At 39.4% G+C, this 22,666-nt stretch overlaps 1 protein-coding gene across 1 annotated transcript in view; it reads right to left on the bottom strand.

Annotated features, from left to right (window-relative positions):
• DISC1 (disrupted in schizophrenia 1) overlaps positions 1 to 22,666 on the bottom strand; it is a 185,832-nt gene that overhangs the window by 117,302 nt on the left and 45,864 nt on the right. Inside the window, 2 exon segments of the mRNA XM_009329171.1 lie at positions 3,827 to 3,881; positions 19,676 to 19,911. Coding sequence (XP_009327446.1) covers positions 3,827 to 3,881; positions 19,676 to 19,911 — 291 coding nt within the window.

Genomic DNA, 22,666 nt, shown 5'->3' on the forward strand with positions numbered 1-22,666 from the left:
TGCTCTACCGACTGAGAAGGCTGGAGGTGCACAAGAAGCTGGGAGGGGGCACAGCCAAACTGGCCAAAGAAACATTCCATACCGTGTGACGTCATGCCCAGTACATAAACTGGGGGAAAGCTGGCCGGGGGGGCCGCTGCTCGGGGGAGAGCTGGGCATCGGTCAGCGGCTGGTGAGCAATTGCATTGTGTGTCACTTATTTTTTATATTCTTTTATCATTATTATTATTTTCCCTTCCTTTTCTTCCTATTAAACTGCTTTTATCTCAACCCACGAATTTTACTTTTTTTTTTTCCGATTCTCTCCCCCATCCTACTGGGGCGGGGAGGGTGGGGAGCGAGCGAATGGCTGTGTGGTGTTTAGCTGCCTGCCGGGTTAAACCGCAACACAGCTCTAATGGCTTATCTGTTTGTACAATTAAAGTATAATAATTCAGATATTACACTAACTGTAAATCCTTTTTAATGGATAATACCCTCTTGCTTTAGCCGAGAGCATCTGTTAACCATAAATGGGTCATATTTTTTTCTCGAGTCAACAGTAACAGTTACTGCTTAGAGGATAGTTCTATCTAAAGACTTCAGAGTCTTCCTACTAATTTAAAAACACATATCTCATCACTTCTGCACCTATTATAATTTTTCAATTCCCAGATATTTCACTTGTTTCAGTACTCCCTTCTAAGTGACTTGCCTACCGATTCACTTAAAATGTTTTAAAACCCCCAAACCTGTCAGAGGTAAATAAACGTGCCCAAAGAACCCAAAGGCCATTTCTGTCTCACATCTCCAAAATAAATCAGAAAGTTTTTAATGACTTCTTTCTAAGCAGCACTCTCTCTTTAGGGGTACTGAATGGCTCAGTGAATTGCAATTAGATGGGGAATCTTTCAGCTCCAGGAAAACTGCATGAGTATATCCCATGCTGGTAGTAACTTAAAGTCATTACCAGTAGACAGCTGTTTGGCAATTATGCAAAATAAGCTGGGAGGTTTAATCCATTTCTAGTGAACACTGTCCACTTTGTAAGCACTACTGTCAGAACGAAGCTCGCTAGCACTCTTTATTAGTGGACCAAATGCAGGGACCAGAGGCTGCAAGGAAGTTCCTCTAGCTCTCAGAGATGATTCTTCTGGTCTGGAACATGAGATAAGTACGTTACCAAGCCTCTGCTTATATCTATGTCACATGTATTATGCAGATAAATGAACAGCATTAATCTTCAGAGCTATTATATGGCATAGTTTGACAAAACTAAATGAGCGATGAGGAGAGGCAAAATAATATAACATCCTCTAAACTAATAGCACTGCTTCTACGTTACATCAGTTCTACTCTACAAGCTCCGATTCTTTTCATTTTTTCTAATTATTTTATCTTAATAACAGCTACCGTTATTCATTACAGTAGCTTATTCAGCCACCCAGGAAAGGTTATTTCTTAGCTAACAAAGATGATGAACATTCACAACGCCAGCATCCTCCTTTGCTCCCGGGGAACGTGCCATCCTCCCCTAACCAGTCTGACTGCACGTGCCTGTGGCCCCAGCAATGCACCTTCCCTGTTCTCAGAGACCAGCTCTGCTGCAGCCCACAGACCAACGAGCTCCAAGTCTAAAAAAAAACTTCCTTTCAGTTTCAGGGAAGTTCTTTACAGCCAAATATTACTGTATCTATTTAAAAATCCTCTTCAGTGGAGGATTTGTGGGGTTTTTTTAAAGCAGACTTTCAAAAAAGGGCTCTTGTTTAGGAATATACCTTACAAATCTGTGTTCAGATACATAAACACTACTCAAAAAAGCAGTCTATCTGAAACCAGTAGGATGCTGGTTAGCAAAGATATGTGGAATCAAGATGAAAAGCAGCAAAATATCAAAAGCAAACTCTGCCCATTGTCATCCTCTTCCATCTTGCCAGCGTATGATGTTAATCTAAAGCAGCAGAAACAGGGACAAGGACACTGACTAAAGCACTGAAATTTATTTTTTCTTGAGATGGTTGGAGGAAGAGTAAGTTTTGAGTAACCTTCACATTTCTTTACAACAGCACCTTGGAAAAAAAATAGAGAAATCCTCTTTACACTGCCCGAAGAAAAGGACAGTCCACCTGGGTCTCCCAAACACCACAATCTTGCCATTAGCAAAAGCAGATACTAATTTCTGAAGGAACAGGGTGGATAAGGGAGACTGTTCCATTCATTAACAGGCTAATCTTAGCTTTTGCAGCCTCAGCTGAAAACAGCACAGATGAGGCAGAAGAGGCCATATAAATACGAGTGACACAGGGAGAAAGAAAAGACCTTCGACAAAGTAGTGTTTTCCCCATACAACAAAAAGGTTTAAGAGACCAGCTCTATTCAGTTTGAGAAGAAAATAATAGGATGAGTTGATCTGAATAAATAAAATAATAAATTATTTGGAGGAGTCTCATTACGTGCTTCCTATTTCTCTTCTCTAATAAATAAAAGCCATCACATATGAATGGAATGAAGTTTAAAAAAATCAATAGATAAAATATTATTTAAAGAAACAAACAGGCTATGGAATTCTACCTTGCAAACTTCTCAATTGTTACCCAATGTTTCAGCTCTTACTGAAAAAGTCTCTAGATACTACGGTTATAAAATAAAGCTTCAAGAGGCCCACATTTTCAGGGGAGAAGGCAAAAATCTGTAACTTATATTTTAGCTTGCAGATAGCGTGAAACAACACATCACTCCGAGGCACTGTATGTCTCATTCATTTTAGTAGATGAGCTGTAGGTCAGTTACAATCTTTTCCTTGGTACTTTATTCATAGTCAGTTAAAAAATACGGGGGGAGCATCATGGTATAATGGTCTATATTAATTTTTCCCAAGATGTGTGCATGAGCAAGGAATAGAGGAGAACGAGCTCAAAATAAAGTAGGAGAGAAGGAGGGAGGGGTATTGAGATGCAGTCTTTAAATGGTCTTTTTAACAGTGCGTGCTAAAAGTGGTGGTCAAGATGGCTAGGAAGAAGAGGTTATAAAGGATAAAATTTTCACTAGTTTTGGTGAGTGATATTAGAGAAAGAACATGAAAAATAAACTTATTTCAGAATATAAATTCATTACTGATCAAAACCCAGAAATATTTTCCACTCCCTGTTCCATATAGACCTATATGGATTAGCTACAATAAATGGACCTTTTTTAATAGAGCACTCCTGGAGCAGAGATGCTCTGTGGCTCTCTCTGAGAGATAATAAAAAGAAAACTTTGGTATTCTCTTTCTTGGAAGGAGGCCATGAGAAATAAGAAAATTAAAGGAAAAGTATTAACATCTCTGGTTAGAAACAAAAGGTATGCTAAATATGCCACATCGCTTTTCTTTGTATTTTTAAAGGGGGGTGAGAATTAGATTGCTAGGTTTTTTATTAGTGAAAGGGTGGGGAAAAGAAGTACTTCATTTATGCTCTTCCTTCACACCAACGAAACCAGTCAGCTAGGAAAGTAAGAGGCTCTGTATTACGAGTGAAAACATTCAGCTGTGACCAGAGTTCACTTTCATTACATGAAGCTAAAGAGTCTGTTCCTAAATGGAGACCAGTGAGAAGACTGATCACTAGTAAACATAAGTCAAGAACAATAGATTACTCCATCTGCTTCCTTAAGCACAATCTCTGTGGCCTGTCCAAATAGTTGGGGTTTTTTTTTTAAGTGTATGTTTAAAAATATTTACATGCAAAATCTGTTTAGAAGAAACACCACAAAACCAACTTTCTAAAACACAGACAATTCATTAAGATGCAAGCTATTATCTGCTTCTCTAAATATTCGGAAGAACTGAAAACTGACGTGTACTTACTTTGGCAGTAGTTTCTTTAATGGACATGCTGAACGATTGTTCTTTTTCCTGAAGGCTAGAAGGGATTAAAATAAAATAAAATAAAGTTGACCTTCTGAATTCATCACGGTCTGCTACACAAGACACATTTTCATACAGAAGCACATAAGCTTTAAGATGACTCATACTAACACAAAAGAGCCAATACCAAGATAAAATCTGTATATTTGGTTTCAGTGTTGCTAATGACTAACCAACATTTTTTCCACCCAATTTCTACCCACTTAATCCTGTTTGTTTGCAAAATGGTTCATACGCTAGTTTTACAGTTCTTAATTAATGAGTTGATACACATTTTACTTACCATCTGAAACACAATTAGGATTATTCGCGTAACCATAATATCTTAGAAGTTCCCAGCAGTGTTCAGGACTGGTGCTTTGCTAGGCTACCATCCAAACACCTAACACACAGGCATTTCTGATATACAGAGTTTGCAGTTAACTATCCTCTTATGGCCCAGTTTCCAACTCTGCCAGGAAAAGTTCAACTGCAGTCACTTATTCTCACGGTAAATTTATATGAAATATCACTACTCAGTTTGTTTAGTTTAATAAAAACCTACAAATAATTTGTACCAAATTGATTCAACAGCAGGCTGAAATTGAAGCATCATCCATGTTTATGTGAACAAATTCAAGGTTTTCTTCCACATATAAAAACAGGTAGGTTTACTACTTTGATATTACTGAACATAAAGTAAACCTGTGCCTTTGGTGCTCGTAAATAAATTCACAAGTTACATTTTTAACATGAAGTTCAAAAATCCAAGTCAAATCAAACATCAGGAGTTGGCGTAGAGATTACTTTTGTAACTTTAATACTTCCCTCCCTCCTACTTAGCAGGCGTACACTTTTATACAGTGTTCAATTACTTTATCACACGCTATTTTTTTTCCTGTCAGACACCTCAATTCAGCGTACATGACAGTCAGCACTCCCCACCAGCAGCATTTCAATTCTTCCTTTTAGCTGCGTTATAAAAACTGTACTTCTTTCACGACCTACCACTGATACTCTTCCCGAACATAGAAGTATTAATTTATTTCTGAGCTTTTCTTTAGTGTTCGGCACTGAAGTATCCAAACATTTCAGAAACATCACTGGATTTTTTTCAACGATACTCTCGCAAGATAAAGCAGCATTGTATTCATTGTAGAGGTGGAAGAAACATAAGTCACTGTTATTCAGAAAGCACGTTAAGACTGAGTGCCCATTTTGACATGCACACAGTCCCTGCTGCCTACTCTATGCATTTCAGTTTTCTTTTGAGAACTTGCTGCTATTTTCCAAGCACGGCACTTACTGAGCCCTGTTTCAAGAGTCAGCATTTATGCAAGTCTGAACCCCAAAGCACACAAAGTTGGACTTGCACTCGGTTACTGACCACCTCCAGAAAAGCTGGCTGGACCATCTCGCCCAGCTGCACACAGGAGTGAGACAGCCTCAGAGGCAGAATTCAGCTGTCCACCGTATCATTTAATCGCATTAATGAGACAGCTATTTGCATTGCTTTCCCTAATGCCCTGCTTCATGGAGCACACACCTTTTCAATCTACAGCCCAGCAAGGCCAGTCACCTCATTACTACCACAGCACACAGGGGTCCCTCCAGCTCCAGATGAGGCAGTCCCCTCAGAAATAACTCATGACAGTGTAAATCAATGCCTGTGTAAGGCAACAAACAGAAATACAGCTGGCTAGCTACGTAAAGTAGTTCAGCAACATTTCTCACATAGCAGTCTCCAATTTCTCCCTTTTCTACAGCAATATATGGGCCAAACGCAAAATATTACATGTGTAATGATGCCATTATCAGCTTCCTGCCTGCCTCTGGGCATGCCAGAGGGAATGAAGAATTCAGCCATTTCTTTTCTCAGGCTCTGGAGCTCCCAGTGACTTTCAGCATCTCCATAATCAGCGTCTGAGCTGGTCAGGTTACGTAAAAAAGAGCTGGGCTTTGCGTACAGATGTCATCTGGGAGCAGCAAGGCTGTGGTACATAATGGAATGAATAAGGGGTGACTGACCCAACTGTTCTGAAACTGCCTTATAAAATTCAACTCTAAAGACCCAAGCCATAATAAATGTTAAAGTGCAGTTATAGCCAGAAGAACAACAGTATAAAGATGGCACCTCTATTTAATAAATCTCTTCTGTGTGCCTTTCCTCCTATCTGTTTACTTTCCTCACAGAAAGCGCCCCCCCGCCCAGGTTCATATGACGTTTCATTCCTCTGCAGAATTCACACAGCTAACAGGAAGAGAGATCAATTTTTAATTTCTTTTTAAACCATACATCCAAAACAGCATTACAAACTAAGACCCAGTTGTAAAGTCTGTATTGCTAAGAAGGATGCACAAGCTCATGCGGACTTTCAGGTCCAGGTGCTGAGTGGGAAAAACCACGCCCTTTATACCCAGATTTCTTTTTATGAGCATCTATCAAATCACTGAAAAATAAATAAGGAATTGCACACTGCCATTTCAATGAAAGCCAAACTACAGCTTTAAGAGAATTTTGCAGAACTATAGTTTTAAGAGAATTTTATATTAATCTGACACACGTCAATTAAGAATATCATTAGTAAATCATCATTTTGACTCAAGCTAGTGATAGCCACATTAACCACAGACTTGAATTTAAAGAATCCTTTTGTTACAGTTACAGCACTCATGCAGACTTACAAGTGTATTCATATTATTTATGGTATGAATTTCACAGTAGTATCCTGCTTCGAATCCTTGCTAGCCTTCAGAGCAGTACCGTAGGAATCTCTTATCCCTTTTAGAGATTAGCCCATCACACAATTCACATGCAGCAATCAAAACTGTGTACAAGCCAGCCATAGTTACTATGAACAGCTTTTAACTAAGTTTATTCCCGGGTTGTTTTTTCCTTCTACCACAAAACACCATCACTGAGAAGCCCCTCACAAGCTTTCCAATTAACTGACAAGCTAATGACCCGCAAGAGAAACCAGGCAGTCAATACAGATTCATTCTTCCGACAAAGGGCTTTAACAGCCACGATCTGTTACATGTGACTTGAGCCAGAAATAATATTTTCTTTTACCACCACCCTGGAGCATCATATTTCATTTTAAGAGGGGTATTCTGTCTGCTTAAAAGTTGCTTTACTTACTACTACCAGGGAAAATGGCTTTAAAAAGAGCTTCTTGGAATAACACTAAATTCTTGTCTGGGAAGACGCCCATAGTTTTGACTCATTGCTATTCTTCTCTGGCAGAACAGCTAATCAAGAATTTGACTGCTTGTCCTCACTGTCTTTGCAATCTATTATAAGGACCATTTAGAAGTTACTTCTCAAATTCAATATAAGCTAACTCCATCGCAGAGAAAGCAGAAGTTCTTGACCCAGATGATGGAAGAACTAGAATAAGACAGGAATTCAATTAATGCAAATTTAACTGACTAAATGCAAGAAAAGAAAGGGTTTTAACACTTGCAGAACTGACAGCAATCTATATATCATGCATAATTTCTTCATTCACACAGATAGCCATGTAGGCCTATCATTTAGGTGGCTTGCAATGGTTTTACACACATTAGGATCCATAATGAGAAGAGAAGAAAAGGAATGTAGACTTGCTACATCCTAGGGCCTCATTGTACACACCCTAGACCACAACAGGAAAGCAGGAGCTGAGGAAATTACCCTTTCTGGATGATGAATGAAGTAATACTGTGGCAAAACACGGACTTCAGCTGGAGAACTGCAGGAGGATGTGGGAATGCTGCACATTCAGGAGCTGAGACTGACTTGGCATGTAATAATACACTGTGGGAAAAATTTTAAGATCCAAATACTTCAAGCAAGCCAGTGCCTTTTAAGTATCTCATTTTAGTGACCTTAAAGAAAAATAGGTACTGACTATGTTGAATTGTGATAACACAGTTGGAACCTGCTGAGACGATGATGTTCATAATCAGGAACGGTGTGCTGGCAAAACAAAGAAAGCCAATTCAATGCAATAGGGGACAGAAGGAAGACTGGGAATCGAGTGGTCTGGTTCACGCATTCCTCACTCCATCACAGGCTTCCCACATGAATGCAGAGAACATTAAATGTCATGATATAACAGGTAACATTTAAAAAGCCTTTTAAAGAATATTCTGAGAAGTTATGATTTACATGCAGGAATTACAGATATTATGGAAGTGGCTTTGTTCAGAGGAAGGCTGACTAGCACAATACTGGGAAGAACGGCTTTCTACTAAAGGAAGGTGTGTTTCTGAATGTCTTTCCTTCCACTTTGCTAGTATACTTCCCTTTGCATACCAGGCTATTGTGTATTTATGTTTTGCCTCCTAAGAAAAAATTCAAAGAATGAAATGGGCAAAAGGCAAGTCATGCTGTTCTCTACATTCAGGATATATAAATATACATACTGCTTAAACAGAAATAGTTCCTGTATTAATGACAAAATATATATACAGTGACAAAAAAAAATGTAGTCAGAATGCAGTTTCCATAACTGCACAATAGAACATACTACACACGTGGTACCAGTGTAAAATAAATAAATTGTGTACTGGAAATTTTTATTTTCATACAGAAACTAAGCAGCCATCTCTGATCTCTGCCTGAAGAGACTGAAAGACAAAAGGATGCCCTTTAACAGCAAATATTCTTCCTTCTGTTACTGTCACCTAAAAGATTATTCTAGATCCTGTTATTTCACTCCCTATCTCCACACCACAATACAGTGCTTAAGCAAAAAGCACTTTCATTTCTTTAAAACTAAGCACAAGTCAGAACAATTTAAAATTACCCATATTTGAATTTCTAATTCAAGAGCAACGGCCTAGAAGCCTACGCTCAGATTGTATGCATATGAGAAAGCGTGATGGGCTGAACCCTCAATTCATACGAATATATATTCCCTCCTAGATAAAATTATTATTAAAGAATATTTTCTTGACTATCAGCAAATTTAAACAGTTTACAGTATGTCTGAATTTGGCAGAGGATAACCTCATTCTAATGGTCACAGCCTGCAGAGAGCATGACTTTTCCAATTTTAAGTCTTCTAACATGATTCCTTGTCTGGTTCTGAAGTCACAAGAAGCTGTACTCTCTTAGAAGATGAAAATATATAAACCAAGCCCTACACTTGTAATCTTGCTTTTAATGGCAAACAGAAGCTGACCTTCCAAAAAAGCCTTTGTCCAGTCCTTCACAAAAGAAATCAGAAGTGCTACTCAGGGAACGTTTGGTGTAAACACCTGCTACAGTCTAAATCAAGGCAAAAATCCAACAAAAATCCACCAAAAATCTGACGTCCAGGGACTTCACTGGGCCTTTAAGGCAGAAATCCACAATACAAAATCCAATCAAATAATCAATTACTTTCTTGTACTTTTACAGTTCCTTTGATGTGCATATCTCAGAAAGCTTTGAAGACAAGTCAGGAAAAAAAGCTTTTGAACAAAAACTATACTTAACAAGAGGCAGCTTTAAGCTAGACATGTACAGCTAAGACTAAAAGAAAAAATAAGAAAACATAACTTATACCCAAAGATTTCTTGAGTAAAATCAACAGATTCATTATTACAGATACCATGTGCAGTTTTTTACCAGGACAAGACCTACAAGGGTGTTGCCGGTCCTACACTTCTGCTCAATTAAGAACATTCAGAGCTAGATTGCATCAAATACACTAAGGAGAAACAGCACTTCTTGTTTTCATTTTAAACTCTCCACCACAAAGTTTGATTCTACCTAATCAAGGAAGATATTGGATAACAAGATTTTCATACTATGTGATCTGCTCATAAGCCTGGCTGGGCTACATATCTGGGTATTAGCATACCACAAAAGCAATTTTTCAGTCAAGCACGTAAGTTCCTTTTCATCTTCGTGCAATGATCCATGGGACTTTAAACAATGAGATTTTCACAGTAGCATAGTTCTGTGTTGGAAAGCAAAATCATCCTTTAAACATAAGTCAAGGTTTTCCAAACAAACTCTGATTTTTCCTTAGATAATGCAGCCCACAGAAAACTTCTGTAAGACGACAGAGCTGGTTAAACAATGATAAAACCACAAAGTTTCTACTGAACTGATGTGGTGAAAATCCAATTTCTCTATCTAAACCTGTCAGTGCTCTTGAGGCGTGGACTTTGACACTAAATAGAAGAAGAGAAAAGTTGTGTTTAATTCATACTGAAAATGAAATTTGTGGCAGTTGCAAGGACTAGTCACCTAAATTAGAAGTAAAACGCAAAGTGTCACCTTGGAAAGCTTCCAACATCAAAAATTAATCTGATCTGAGACAAAAATTATCAAGAGATGTACTTTAAGGTACAGGAGCATTGGACCTTCTCCACATTTCAATCTACAGAGTTCTCCAAGGAATATGAATGAGACCCCAAAATTATGCACCTAGCTCTGAACCATCAGAGAGCTGATTTTGCTCCAGCTACTTGCTCTTCTCCTAGCTATCATTCGCAGAGCAGTATTTCTCCATTGTTGCTTTATGTCAAGGATTGCTTCAATACATGTGCTCCCCCACTCAGAATTTATCAAGAGGCAGAACTAGAAGTACACTTTCCCAATGTCATTGTATAACCTCAGCTTACAAATAAGGTTTCCCATTGACTCATAGGTTGCTGGGTGATTGCACTTGTCTTTGTCGACTCTCGAAGAGTTATACCTATATGAAGTGGACTATAATACTCATCATCCTGCCCAGAAGCTCTTACATACACAAGAACTCTAAACTGAGACGACCCTTATTTGCTGCAGTGCTGCCAGGCACTAGCTCCAATTATGGGAGGCTTGCAGAAAAATCAGGGCATTAGATGACACTTCACAATTTTTTGTAAGAATGATTAGTAAGATTTTTTTGTTTGTTTGTTTTAAATGCCCACAATAGGAGGACTGAGGCAGCACCTCAGTCTGTGTAGTATGGTAGTGGGTTTTTTTAGATAAAATCATTCCAACAGAAACAACCAGCTCACAACAGTCACTTGATGATACTGCTGGCATCTTTAATGATGATTCCAAGCTGAATTTTCATTGCCACGTAATGAGAAATCTTCTGGTCCTATAACACACCATTCAGACAGTCGAACTGGCTGCCTGTTTCAACTAACCATTTGCATGGTGCTGTGTTTCCCACCACTCTTCTATCAGCTGCTGCCGCAGAGCGGTTGTGGCAGTTGTTGCTCCAGCTGCTACCTGAAACAGGAGCAGACTGAAAACAAAGGCACAATCAAACAGCTATCTGCAGCAGCAGTTCATCACATCCACACACTTTCCCCAGATTTTCCGATGTGTCAAGAGATCCCCATTCTTCTGCTACATCTATCTAAGTGCACAAAAACTAGAGCTTGCCCACAGCAGCTGCAATTATTCTCCTAACATCCATTGTACTTCACTGACTGAAAGGGTCTGTCCTTGGATATTGTTGTTAGCTGTTTCTCTTTATTATATACAAATGAATTCAGTATCATCCATTGATTGGGACAGCTGGTCATTTTTCCCTAAAGAGAAGTAAATCTCATCGTATGCATACCCAGAGGAATCAGCACATATGTGGCCTGGACTTTATAGGCTGCTACATCCCACTGGATGCTGATCAGGCAAGCACGGGAAACCAGATGCTCAGCAGGGAAAACCAGATTCCTCATTACACTCCACACATGGGTAGTCAAGTGGATGGTACTCATCTTTCTGCTGGGACTTTTTCCTTCTATAATGCTGCTTGGAAGGACAAAAAACTGCCTCTAAGATTGCTCCAGAATACTTCAGGTTGCTAGCAGTGGCTCTGTCCTTCAAGTTGGAAGACTTGCTCTCTCCTTTCCCTGCTGTGTTTCCAACCCCTCCTGTTCTTCCCAAAGAAGGCCAGTGCCTATGGTGCAGGAGCAGACTTTGCAGAAGCCCTTTTTCCTCCCTACAACAGGGGTCCCCCACCCGCCCCGGTGGGATCAGAGTCACTGAACTGCTGAGTCACAGAACAAAGGACTCAGCTCAGACACAGACAACTCGATCAAGAAGTCCTCTGCCCCAATTTCAAACTCTGGCAGCTCTTGTCCGATGACTTTTGTTCACACCTTTGCAGGAAGCAAATTCACTTCATGTGCTGAAGCACAGACATTGTATGGCATGCCAGGCTTTCAGTACACAGTTTCTTCTAGAGTTGCTCCCACAAGTGAGAAACAAAGAAACAAAGCCACTTGCCCAAGGATTCTACCCTCCAATCCTAGGCAGAGAACAAAGGAATGAAATTAATCCTAGGTAGACAAGATGGAGAGGAAAACACCTATCTATCTAAAAAAGAAAGCTGAGCCTCCTAATCAGTCAGATCACAAAGGAAGAGGCAGACCTCTTCTTTCACCTGTGACTTTGTCTTAGCCTCTCACAAAAGCCTGCAGCCAACTTCTTTGAGAAAGCCAAGATGATAGCCTCCTCAAAACACAAACCCAGTCGTGGGACTCGCTGAAAATGAGACAATCCTATTATCAAAGCTCAGGCTGGGTTATGACATTTGACATGAAATTTGGAGTTTCCCTCAAAAAAGCCTTATGGCAGAGGAAGCTGGCTGTGCAGCCAGTCGCTCTGAGGGCAGGAGCTCCGGGAAGTTTCCAAGGCAGAGTCCTCCCCAGGTGCCGGGGAACATCCTCTCTGGCTCTGCTCCTCTGCTGCAAGCCCACTGCTGCAGGTTTTGTGAAGCTGTAACACACAGAGTAAAAGGGATCAATGGATCATTAAACAAAAGAACTACAATTAAAAAAACAGGGCACCATACCATCTTCATTATACTTAGCTATAGTAGCAGCAGTGGTATCGGCTACATTTTAGGAACCCCATAATTGTATTTTGGTTCATGTCATGTAGCATAGACACAGACATGTTTTCTACCACCAAGAACAGTTTTAAAATTCAGTGTTAAGCTTTAAAAAAAAAAAAAATCAGAGCAGCATGAAAGGGCCCTAAGTCAAGGCAGTAAGGCAAATACTCAAAGTGACCTGTGCATCATCCTCATGTCATGGAAGATGATTTATCACTGACTGAAATTAAGTCAACACGAACAGGCCTGGGGGGGAACTGAAGCTGTCAGAAGCCTTGAAGACTCCCATGCCCAGAGCTTATGACTGGGACAGAAGTGAACAACAGGGAGAGCAGTTTCTGGGACTGTGCAGCACTTCTTCACGTGGTGTATTTCATATGCAAACACTGTTTTTCAATTCCTGCAGACCTGCAAAGCTAAAATATCTGAACTAGTAAGGTGACTGAGAGCTCTCTTTCCTTCACTCCTATTACTTGGTGATGAAGCCCTACCTGTGGTGGCCACTACACAAGTTACCTGTTTTGTCTGCATATCTGACAACTCAAGATGCTCATTTCAACATGTATATTTATAAGAGGGAAACAAAGGGGGAAAAGCTCTCTTCTCTCACTTATCTATTTTACTTATTTGCATTCCTTTTTAATATTATCCTTTCCCTAGACTTTTGATATTTTAGAGCAATACCATGTGGACAGATAGCGTGGTGTGGATGTGACAGAGAGAGTGCTATTTTTAAGAAGGGGAAAAAGAAGAAAGATTGCCATACAAAGCAGGTAACAGTACAGAGGAAGGAGCCCAGAAGCTTTATCCTCTCACACAGCACAAGAGCAAGAATCTTACAAAGATCAGACACATACGCACACAAACACACATGCTTACACCACCATCAGTGAAATATAACTGTATCTGGGAAGGCAGATGGCTATCAGGTAGGGGCAGGCACAACTGAGGGCAGGATGGGGAAAGTCTGGTCAGAAGGGCGGAAAGCCTTTCTGCCAAGGGAGCACCACGGGATTGCTGACATCCTCCCAGGGCAGAGACATGATGATGCATGTGAAAATCACCCACCAAGTGAAAGACCCAGAAGTAAATTAATTTGCATGAGAAGGTGAAAGCAACAGTGACTTGCTGAAAACTGTTCCATGTATACCCAGTCCCAGCTAAAACCTCCCCAGGACCAAGTGATGCCAGAAATAGTTACATAATGACGCAGTGTGCTTAGAGGTCTACTAAACCATCAGGGTCTTCATGGTCCAACTCATAACCCAGCATAGGAGTCTCTCCTGAAAAACATTCAGGAAGATTTAAAAAAAAAAAAGTTTAGATTATTTTGCCTCTAACCTATATACCGACATCACTTTCTACTTGTAATTAAGCACTACAAGGAAAAAGTGCAGACAAAAAAAAAAGCTCCAAACAACCCAAAAACCCAGGAAGTAAATCCAGAAGTAAAGACTCCGAGAGTATCTGGCATTAAAAGCACAATTCAGTTCTCTGCTGTCCCACACACAGGCCCAGCAAACAGTCAGGAACATTAGCAGCCTGTGTACTGTAGTAGAAACTTTTTGACGCCAGAAAGCCATTTCATCCCTCTGGTCTTTGTATTTGTGCTACCCTTCCATTCCCAGAGGATATTTTTTATATGTATGCATTTTCACAGAAATAGCCAAAAAAAACTTCAAACCACATATTTAGAAAGGACTTTCCTGGATTGACTGCATGTTTTCTAGCAAACAACAGCTATCTTTTCAAAAAGACAGAGTGCAATTTGTTTTGCTTCTTCTAAATACAATTCTTTAAAGCTAATATTTTTGTTGAAAGGCTGATGTGAATAAACATGGCTGCATTCAGACTTCAGTAATTTCAGGTAGCTTGCTAACTGCTAATTTGACTAGAAATTTCATGTGGCCATATACTTTGAAGAACAACAAAAGGTGTACAAAGCAGTCTCTCCTAACAACAGTATATCACAGCCCATTCTGAAGGGCACTTTTCCTAAGCTACTATGTGAAACTACGTAGAAGTCTTTTTTTCCAACTTTTCCCAACTAAACCAACTTCTCTAGAAAAACCCCACCTTTTCTGGCTTTATCACGCTTTAGCCCCAACTGAAGTTGCTGGATGCTTTGAGTATATTCCAACTAATAAGGTTTTCAACCCCCTGAGCATTTGTATTTCACTTTGAATTAATCTTTGTCAGATGAGCTCCAGGCATCACTAAAGCAGAGTGAACTGGTTGCATAAAACTTTGAGTTCAGTTCCTTGCGCCACTAGCCATGACAGTACTATAATAACTAATATACAGAATAGAGAATTTCCCTATCTTCAGAAGATCCCATATACCCACTGTGGAACAAATTCCTACTAATTAAAAATTGTTCCATGGGAAGGGCGGAAGAAGAGGTGGAGTATTCAAATATTTTGAAAGATATTTAATTGAATTTCTTTCTTTCAACCAGCGTTCAGTGCCCAGACAATAGTCCAGATGGAACTGTGCAATTTATTTTAAGGATGACATGCTGTACAGTCACATGCATCTGTAGATATGGATAAAAACAAAAGAGAAAATGCTAAGTGAAACTAGATATGAACAAAAGTATAACAGACTTCCCCAGTCTTCATTGTGAAATGAAGAGAAACAAGAAAAGGAAACAACAGGTACTGAAGAGAATAAGTCAAATATAAAATAAGACCATGTTAATTAATTAGAAGATTCAAGTTACACTAGTTAAAAACATATATTTCTGAAATGGTAGAGGATACAGAAATGATATATTTTGTTACCTTCTGCAGTCTCCAGGAGAAAGTACTTCACACTGAAACACTCAGACCTGTTTTCCTCCAATTTCAATGTCATCTTTACTTACAACACTAACATGTGTTGTGGTGCACACAACACCAGCTGCTCCCACCTTTCAAACGCATCTCCACACAACCCCACGCAAGCGAACTGAGCTTTTGCACTGCAATTTCCTCATTTTATAATAATGATTAGACCATTTAGTTTACCAAGAGCAAGTTAGGCCTGTCTGGATGAGCAAAACGACCACGTTCTGTGGTCTCAACCTCAATTGTGAACCCCTGTCAAAACGCAAGCTAACGTATTTGTCTGCGCATTAACTGGCCAGGTTTTAACCTCAGCTTCCAACAGCCCTCAAGAAAGGGTCCAGGGTAACGTGTCTAACATTTCTCAATTCTTCAAACTCAAAGCATGCTATAGTTACTGACAAAGGCTTTTTGTTTTCAAAAAGACCACCACATACTGAAGACAAACAAGACAAAACAAAGAATTATTAATCTTCCTGAAAATAACAACGTTTGACAAGAAAAATAAGCTTAGAAACAATGCTCAGCCCAATGTTACATTGACTTGCTCTCTTGCTTCTGCACACTTCTGTCTGGGCAATTATTCTTCATTTAATATGTTCTCTCACATTTCCTGAAGTTTGCTTTAGTAAGTTGCTATTTAATAGCATTTAGACCAAGAAAAGCAAAATAATTTGTATTTTATAGTGAGCTGCAAGCCACTCAATACAATCCATCATAGCATAGATTGTCTTAAGAGATGCTTCACATCAGCCCTGTGTTATTCCAGTGCTGAATGCAATTCACGTGCCCAACAAATAATTATGCAAAAGCACATTAGAGCAGTACTTTACCGACTAGCACAATGCAGTTAGAATAAATACATAGTATCTTGCAACCTAATACCCAGGAGCTTGTCATTTACAGCACATCAATAGTGAACGACTTTCTACATAAGCACCGATCTTTAGTATATGTGCACGAGTAATAGCTTTATTTCTCACACAGATAGCCCTAACTTTAGAAGACTTTTTTTTTCTCTGCAATGATTCATAAAATAAAGTGTACATTTCCAAAAAATCTCTTTCACATTAAATATCCCAAGACTTTGGAATTTAAAACTAATATGCTGAACTGGCTTCATCAAGTATTTTAACCTGTTACCTAATATACAATTGCCTTTCACAAGAAGTACTGATTCAGGATAAGCCAATGCAAGTTGCAACAAGGGAAATTCTGGCTAGGTATGAGACAAAAAAGTTCACAGCAAGGGTGGTGAAATGCAGGATGCCTAGCAAGACTGCAAAATCTCCATTCTTGGAGATATGCAAAACTTGGGCCCTGAGCGACCTGATCTCACTTGGAAATTGTGGCCCTGCTTTGAGCAGGGATTTGACAAGATGACCTCCTAAATTATTCTAGAATTGTATGACAATGTAGCAGATGCCCATAGGCACATGGGAAGTATATCCACACCAGATGTCTTACTATCTACTTGCTGCTTTTTCATCTTACAGGAAGAGAGAACAGAACATGACTGGATGCAGACATAAGACCACTTTACTTGAGTTATGATGGACTGCACAGCTTTAAAAGGAAGACACCCGTCACTTTGTTCAGTTTAACAGTGAGCCTAACTCTCACTGTTAATTAACCGCAACCGTCATAGGAGCATATTCTTCCCCTCAGCCCTTCTGGATATATAGCCTGCCCTGAAAGCAAGAAGTGGCAGAGAACCCATGCTGGAAATGTGCCTGCTGACCATCACACAAGCGCAGCTCTGGGATGCTTTCAGCCACCTAAAGTAGCACGTGGTTTGGGGGAATAAATTTGAGAACCAAAGGCAAGGAAGGGGCCACGTGATAAAGTCAAGAGGTTGAGTCACACAGCTGGACTGGAGATTTCAGTCTGTACTCCCAAGACAGCTTGTGCATTTTTCAATAGAGCAGCAGGCACAACACTTGGGCAGATTCTGAATGGAATTTACCAGACCAAGAAGCCACATCATGTAGAGAAAACACCTACAAGGTGTTTTTAATTCAGAGAGAGCCACCATCTCCTGCAGAGAGGAGAGAAGCTGCTGAACAGGCAGTGAGTGGTACCTTGCTTCTTTGACAGGCTGCATCAGCCAGGTTGAGACACATTCCTACCGGTTCACTTCACTTTTAAGTTGGGAAGAAGAAGAAGAAAAAAAAATCTAGCACTTCATCAATGGACAGTTGCCAACTCCCTCAACAGCTATGACCACCAGGTCTCTCTTTCATCTCAGCTGAGTGCTATAACAATTAATCCTCTCCACTTTCACTCTCCCAGAATCAGATCTCCTCTTGCCTGTTAGCCTTCTGGCCTTTTGCCAGATTTCTGCTTTTGCATTCCTGGATACATTAAGATCCAGCTTAAGAACTGTAATGGAGCACACTCCCTGCCAGAACACTGAAATCCTTAGCAGGTAAGAGCTTGCTCTGAGGCTGTAGGTTCAGATCCAGACAGGCTGCAGAGGACCTAAATGCAGAGCTTCCGCATTCTGAACCAAGGACTCTAACTTCCCTGTGTCCATGCCACAGGTGGGCATCTACGCCACTGCCATTAGTTCTGGTCAGAAAAGGCTTCGGGGTTTGACAAGAGCACACAACTATAACCTGACATAGGAGATTTAAACTGTTCCCAAAGGCTGTCACAGATGCCTGCCTAAGCGTGCTTACTTGTGCAGCCCCAACCAGCATTTACCTGTCCCCACCTGCAACAGGGGAGTTCCAGCTACAGGAGAGAGAGAGCAGAAACACCTGATCGTTGGCCCTGGTGACACAAATTTGATCAACAAACAAAACTAAAACAGAAAAGTTCATTTTTAAAAGATGCCTTGAATCGAACAGAAAGGAAAGAAATTAATTCTAAATCTTCATTAAAGTTCTGAACCCATTCCGAATAATGAATGCCTGTATTCCCTCAAGTGATTGTGTTATTTGTGGTGCCAGTGAGCGAAGAACTCGGAGCAAATTCTTCCTGAACCAGTACTAATTTAACTCAACTCTTTGGGAAATTATTTAAAGATAAGTGCAACTCAAATGTTGCATCAGCAATGTGAGAGAAAAAAGAAATACCTGAATATTCTTTCGTAAGCAAATCCAAGAAAACTCAAAATAAAGCACGGGTTCTTGGACAGACTGCTTGAGACCTTTTATTCCTCAATCTCGGAAATATAGGTGTAAGATACTATTAAAACAAACTCAACTTAATTCAAGAAACTATTTTCCATAACCTAATTTATATTTCAAACAAACCTCAAAAGAGAGGAATGTATGTCCTCTACGAAATGTTCTGCTGACTTTAAGAAAAAAATCTGCATAAATTAGCACACATGAGCAGCAATTTCTCATGAATGTTAATATAACCAAACTAAATCCAATAAACATGAAGGGAGAAAAAAAATTGCAAGCAACATAGTTATTGCTTATCTGAAAGAAATGCAAGTTAGGATAAACAGGAATTTTATTTTGTCCTGGTGACACAGCAGCAGTAATGCTTTCAAAGTTCCATCACCAACGTCCCATTGACTGCCAGTACAGTTTAGGCCCTGAAGCGCTTCTATTGCTTTTGTAAATAAAGATGAGGTAATTTCCAAAAAGTTACCAAGAGTAGCTACTTTTTCATTTAAAGGAACCATACGCTGTGCATTTAACTGTAGATGTCCCAAAAGTCTTCATGCTTTATCCGTTCCCCCACTACCTGAAGTCCACTGTCTGAGCCTAACACTCATCACATCAGACTTTATTATAATTGGAAGTTCACTGAAGCAAGAAGCACCTCTAATATTTATTTGGTACACACTTTCAGGCTGTGAGAAATATGTTGTAATTACTGCATTACGAAGCTGGGGAAAAAATTCCACCAGTTAACAAGAAATAATTTAAACTGATAAGTATTAACAGTTGATGGATACATATGCTTTCTGTAAGTGGCTCTTTACCATAAAAAAATATTAAGTGCAAGACCTTCAAATAACTACAAAGTCTTCTTTCCTGAGGAAGTATATTAATATTAGAACTTCAACATCTGTCCTTAGAAAATTTTAAAGTGTCTGAATCCAGCTAATTAGCTGGCACAATTACGTAGAAAACAACAGAAATTCAACAGTACATTGGGAAGATACAAGACTCTACATCACTGGCAACATATTGAAATTTAAATACCTCTTTATTGTCCCTGGAAGATCCAGACTGAATGGAATTTGATAGGAGGATGCTAAAGTGTCATCCACAGCCTTGCTTATTTCCTGTAGTTCTCTCAAAGAAACACAGCCAAGTAAAGCAGTCAGTTCACAGTCCTGCGATTGAATAAGCTTGTCCTGTTCTTCAATTTCTCTTCTTAGCTGTTGATCTTTTGCTTCTAATATGGCCAGTCTTGCTTGGAGGTCTTCAATTTCTTTCTGCATAGAACAGAAGTCTGAGTTTACTATGAACCTTGTTAAAGAAACTCCTCTGCCCCTAGCAAAATGCAGTACAAGTATGCTACAGAAGTAGCATGAATTAAGGTTGTCCAGTTTAGCACAACATTAAACGAGAAGACATTCTTTTGTTGACACACAAAAATTCTTATGCCTATTGTATTTAGAAACTCTAGTGCTTCCACAGTCTGAAACTCCCCACCTTCATTTCAACACCAAATTTCAGGTTCCTCTTCCAACACCAACTGTCAGTCACCTTTTACCTTTAAAATACACAGGTATTTCCCAAGTTAAAAAATTCCCAGAAAAAAAGCAGTATCTCAGGTCAACCATGACAACAGAATCTTGCTATAGACTGGCAGCTAAAGTGATCAACCACCTATCTGTCCTCCGGCAGAATATCCCCACAATGGTTCCTCTAGGCTTCCAATCCAACATCAGGCACAGGATGCAAGTGGTGAATCACTGACTGCCTGGCCAGTCCTTTTGATTATTAATATTTAATTTTAATTAAAAGCACAAAATCCCTCCCTTGACTTAAAATGACCAGAACTTCAACCTCAGTTGCACTCATCTTGCCAGAAGTTCAAACCCCGTGCATTATGATACTGACGTTTCTTGCAAGAGCACATTCTAATTTTTCCTTGAAAACCTAACAGGTAGCTTGCACCCAAGGAAGGTGCACTTCATGAAGGAGTCTGGGTTGCTGAGTTAATGAAATTATTTAATATATGGCCTTTTGCTCATTTGTCCCAGAATTTGAAAAGTGAGTTAAAAAAAAAAATCAAAGGATAACTACTTGCTATTGAAGTAGCTGAATGCCATACTGGAGAATTTGATTCTATTCCTACATTTCTTACAGTCTCCGTGAAACATTGCAGGCCACTTAAACTATTATCTCAACACACAGCCACAGACTGAACGTTCACCATTTTCCATACAACCAACAAAAGAAGTCTCTGAAGCGTTATCTATAGACTCTCAACAGAAATCAAAGCTCGTAATTCCATGCTCTGACCATATTCAGTCCAGCTAAAAAAAAAAAAAAAGGGAAAAAAAACACTCAAAACTTTTTCAGGTAAATAACTAGGCATTACAAAACTGACATTAGAAACGACCATATAGCTTTTTATGGTAATTCACTTCTTCATTTTCTATCTGTAAAATGGCAATAAGAATATCTCTTCACCCAAACCGATGTTATGGAGATAAAATTAAGTGGTTTTGAATCACTCAGATGCCATGTTGATTAATGCTGTAAAAAGAGCCCATTCACAAATTAATAAATCTGCATCCAAAAGAGGGTTTTGAGTGGCATACCGTGAAAGGGTTCTGGGGCCGAATACTGAGTAATGAAGATAAAATGGTATTCTGAACATCTGAACAAGCACTTTCCATCTTCAGCAATGTATGAAGTAGGGATCCAGGCAAAAAAAGGCATGCTCATACAATTAAAGACTCATAAAACATACATACTACGCACAGATAACAGACTTTGGCATTTCTTTGCTTTTTGAGTGCTTCACTTTGAAACCTTAAATTCATTCAATGTTTTCAATGTAATTTAAGTGAACTTTAGTTCACTAATGCTCATTTTGTCAACAACCATATTTTCAGGTTTGCTGCACTGCAGCAAGCTCCCTGAGTATCTTAAAACAACAAGAAACAGTCCTTGCACGTTCAAAGGTTGACGGGCTCGAAAATTTCAACTTCTATTAGTGCTGCGCACTAGATTCATCAAATATTTTCCTCCTTTTTTGGTTTTAGATTTAGCGACAAGAGAACAGAGTGGCCCATGTTTCAACCCACAGGCATCTGTCAAGGACGGAAAGGTCAGCAGGCCAAAAACATCAGTTTTGTTTCTTTCAGTCTGAAATTAGGCTTTTAGTGTGCACAAAGGACAATTCTGTCTCTATGTTACTGGCTTGGGAATATTGCCAAAATCTTAATAGGCCCTACTTAATACAAAGACCTTCATATTCTGTGAGAATGTAGTAATTGCAATCACTGCAATAAGCAACCTACATGGGAACAGAAAGGGAGATGAACAGAATTTGGTTTTACAAACACACTTTTAGTACTGAAATGTTTTTACAACATAAATAGATACCAGAAGCACACAATCTGTATTCACAGAGAGAAAGCTGTTCTACTTGGGAATAGTTCACAGGCATTCTTGGGAGAATGGAAATTTTAGTCAGTAAACTGGAATTCTCTCGCATTCTTTTTCAGAAATGCCAAGAAGCCTTTAATGTGCTCTTGGTCAGCCTCCTCCAGGGACAGATAAAAAGGACTTAAAGTCTCAGCATGGAACAACAGATTATATTTGGCTCACTAAACATAAGCTGGAGTTTTACTTTGTGGATTTGAGTTTAAACTGAGATTTCTAACACGACGGCTAATCAGTACTGATTGTAAACTTCCAACTTCACTCATGGGCTGGTGTTCTCCAGGAAGTACAGATTGCAGTAGAAACATTAATATGTAAATTTTAGATGCTGTCACAGGCTTTCTCAAATCCCTGAAGACAAATGCAGAACCAACAGCAGAGAGGGTAGAAGGAAAAGGAAGGTGAAGTAGGGCTGAGGGGAAAAAAACAAAATAATGATTTCAGATCATGTGAGATTTTGGGCAGGAGCAATCCTTAAGGGATGCCGGGAGCCAAACATCACAGGTCAGACTTCTCCAGAACCTGGAATTCATGATAATTTTGATCAAATGCTCATAAATAGCATGC

Source organism: Pygoscelis adeliae, unplaced genomic scaffold (genome assembly GCF_000699105.1).
Source record: "Pygoscelis adeliae isolate BGI_AS28 unplaced genomic scaffold, ASM69910v1 Scaffold77, whole genome shotgun sequence".
NCBI classification, from domain to species: Eukaryota; Metazoa; Chordata; class Aves; order Sphenisciformes; family Spheniscidae; genus Pygoscelis; species Pygoscelis adeliae.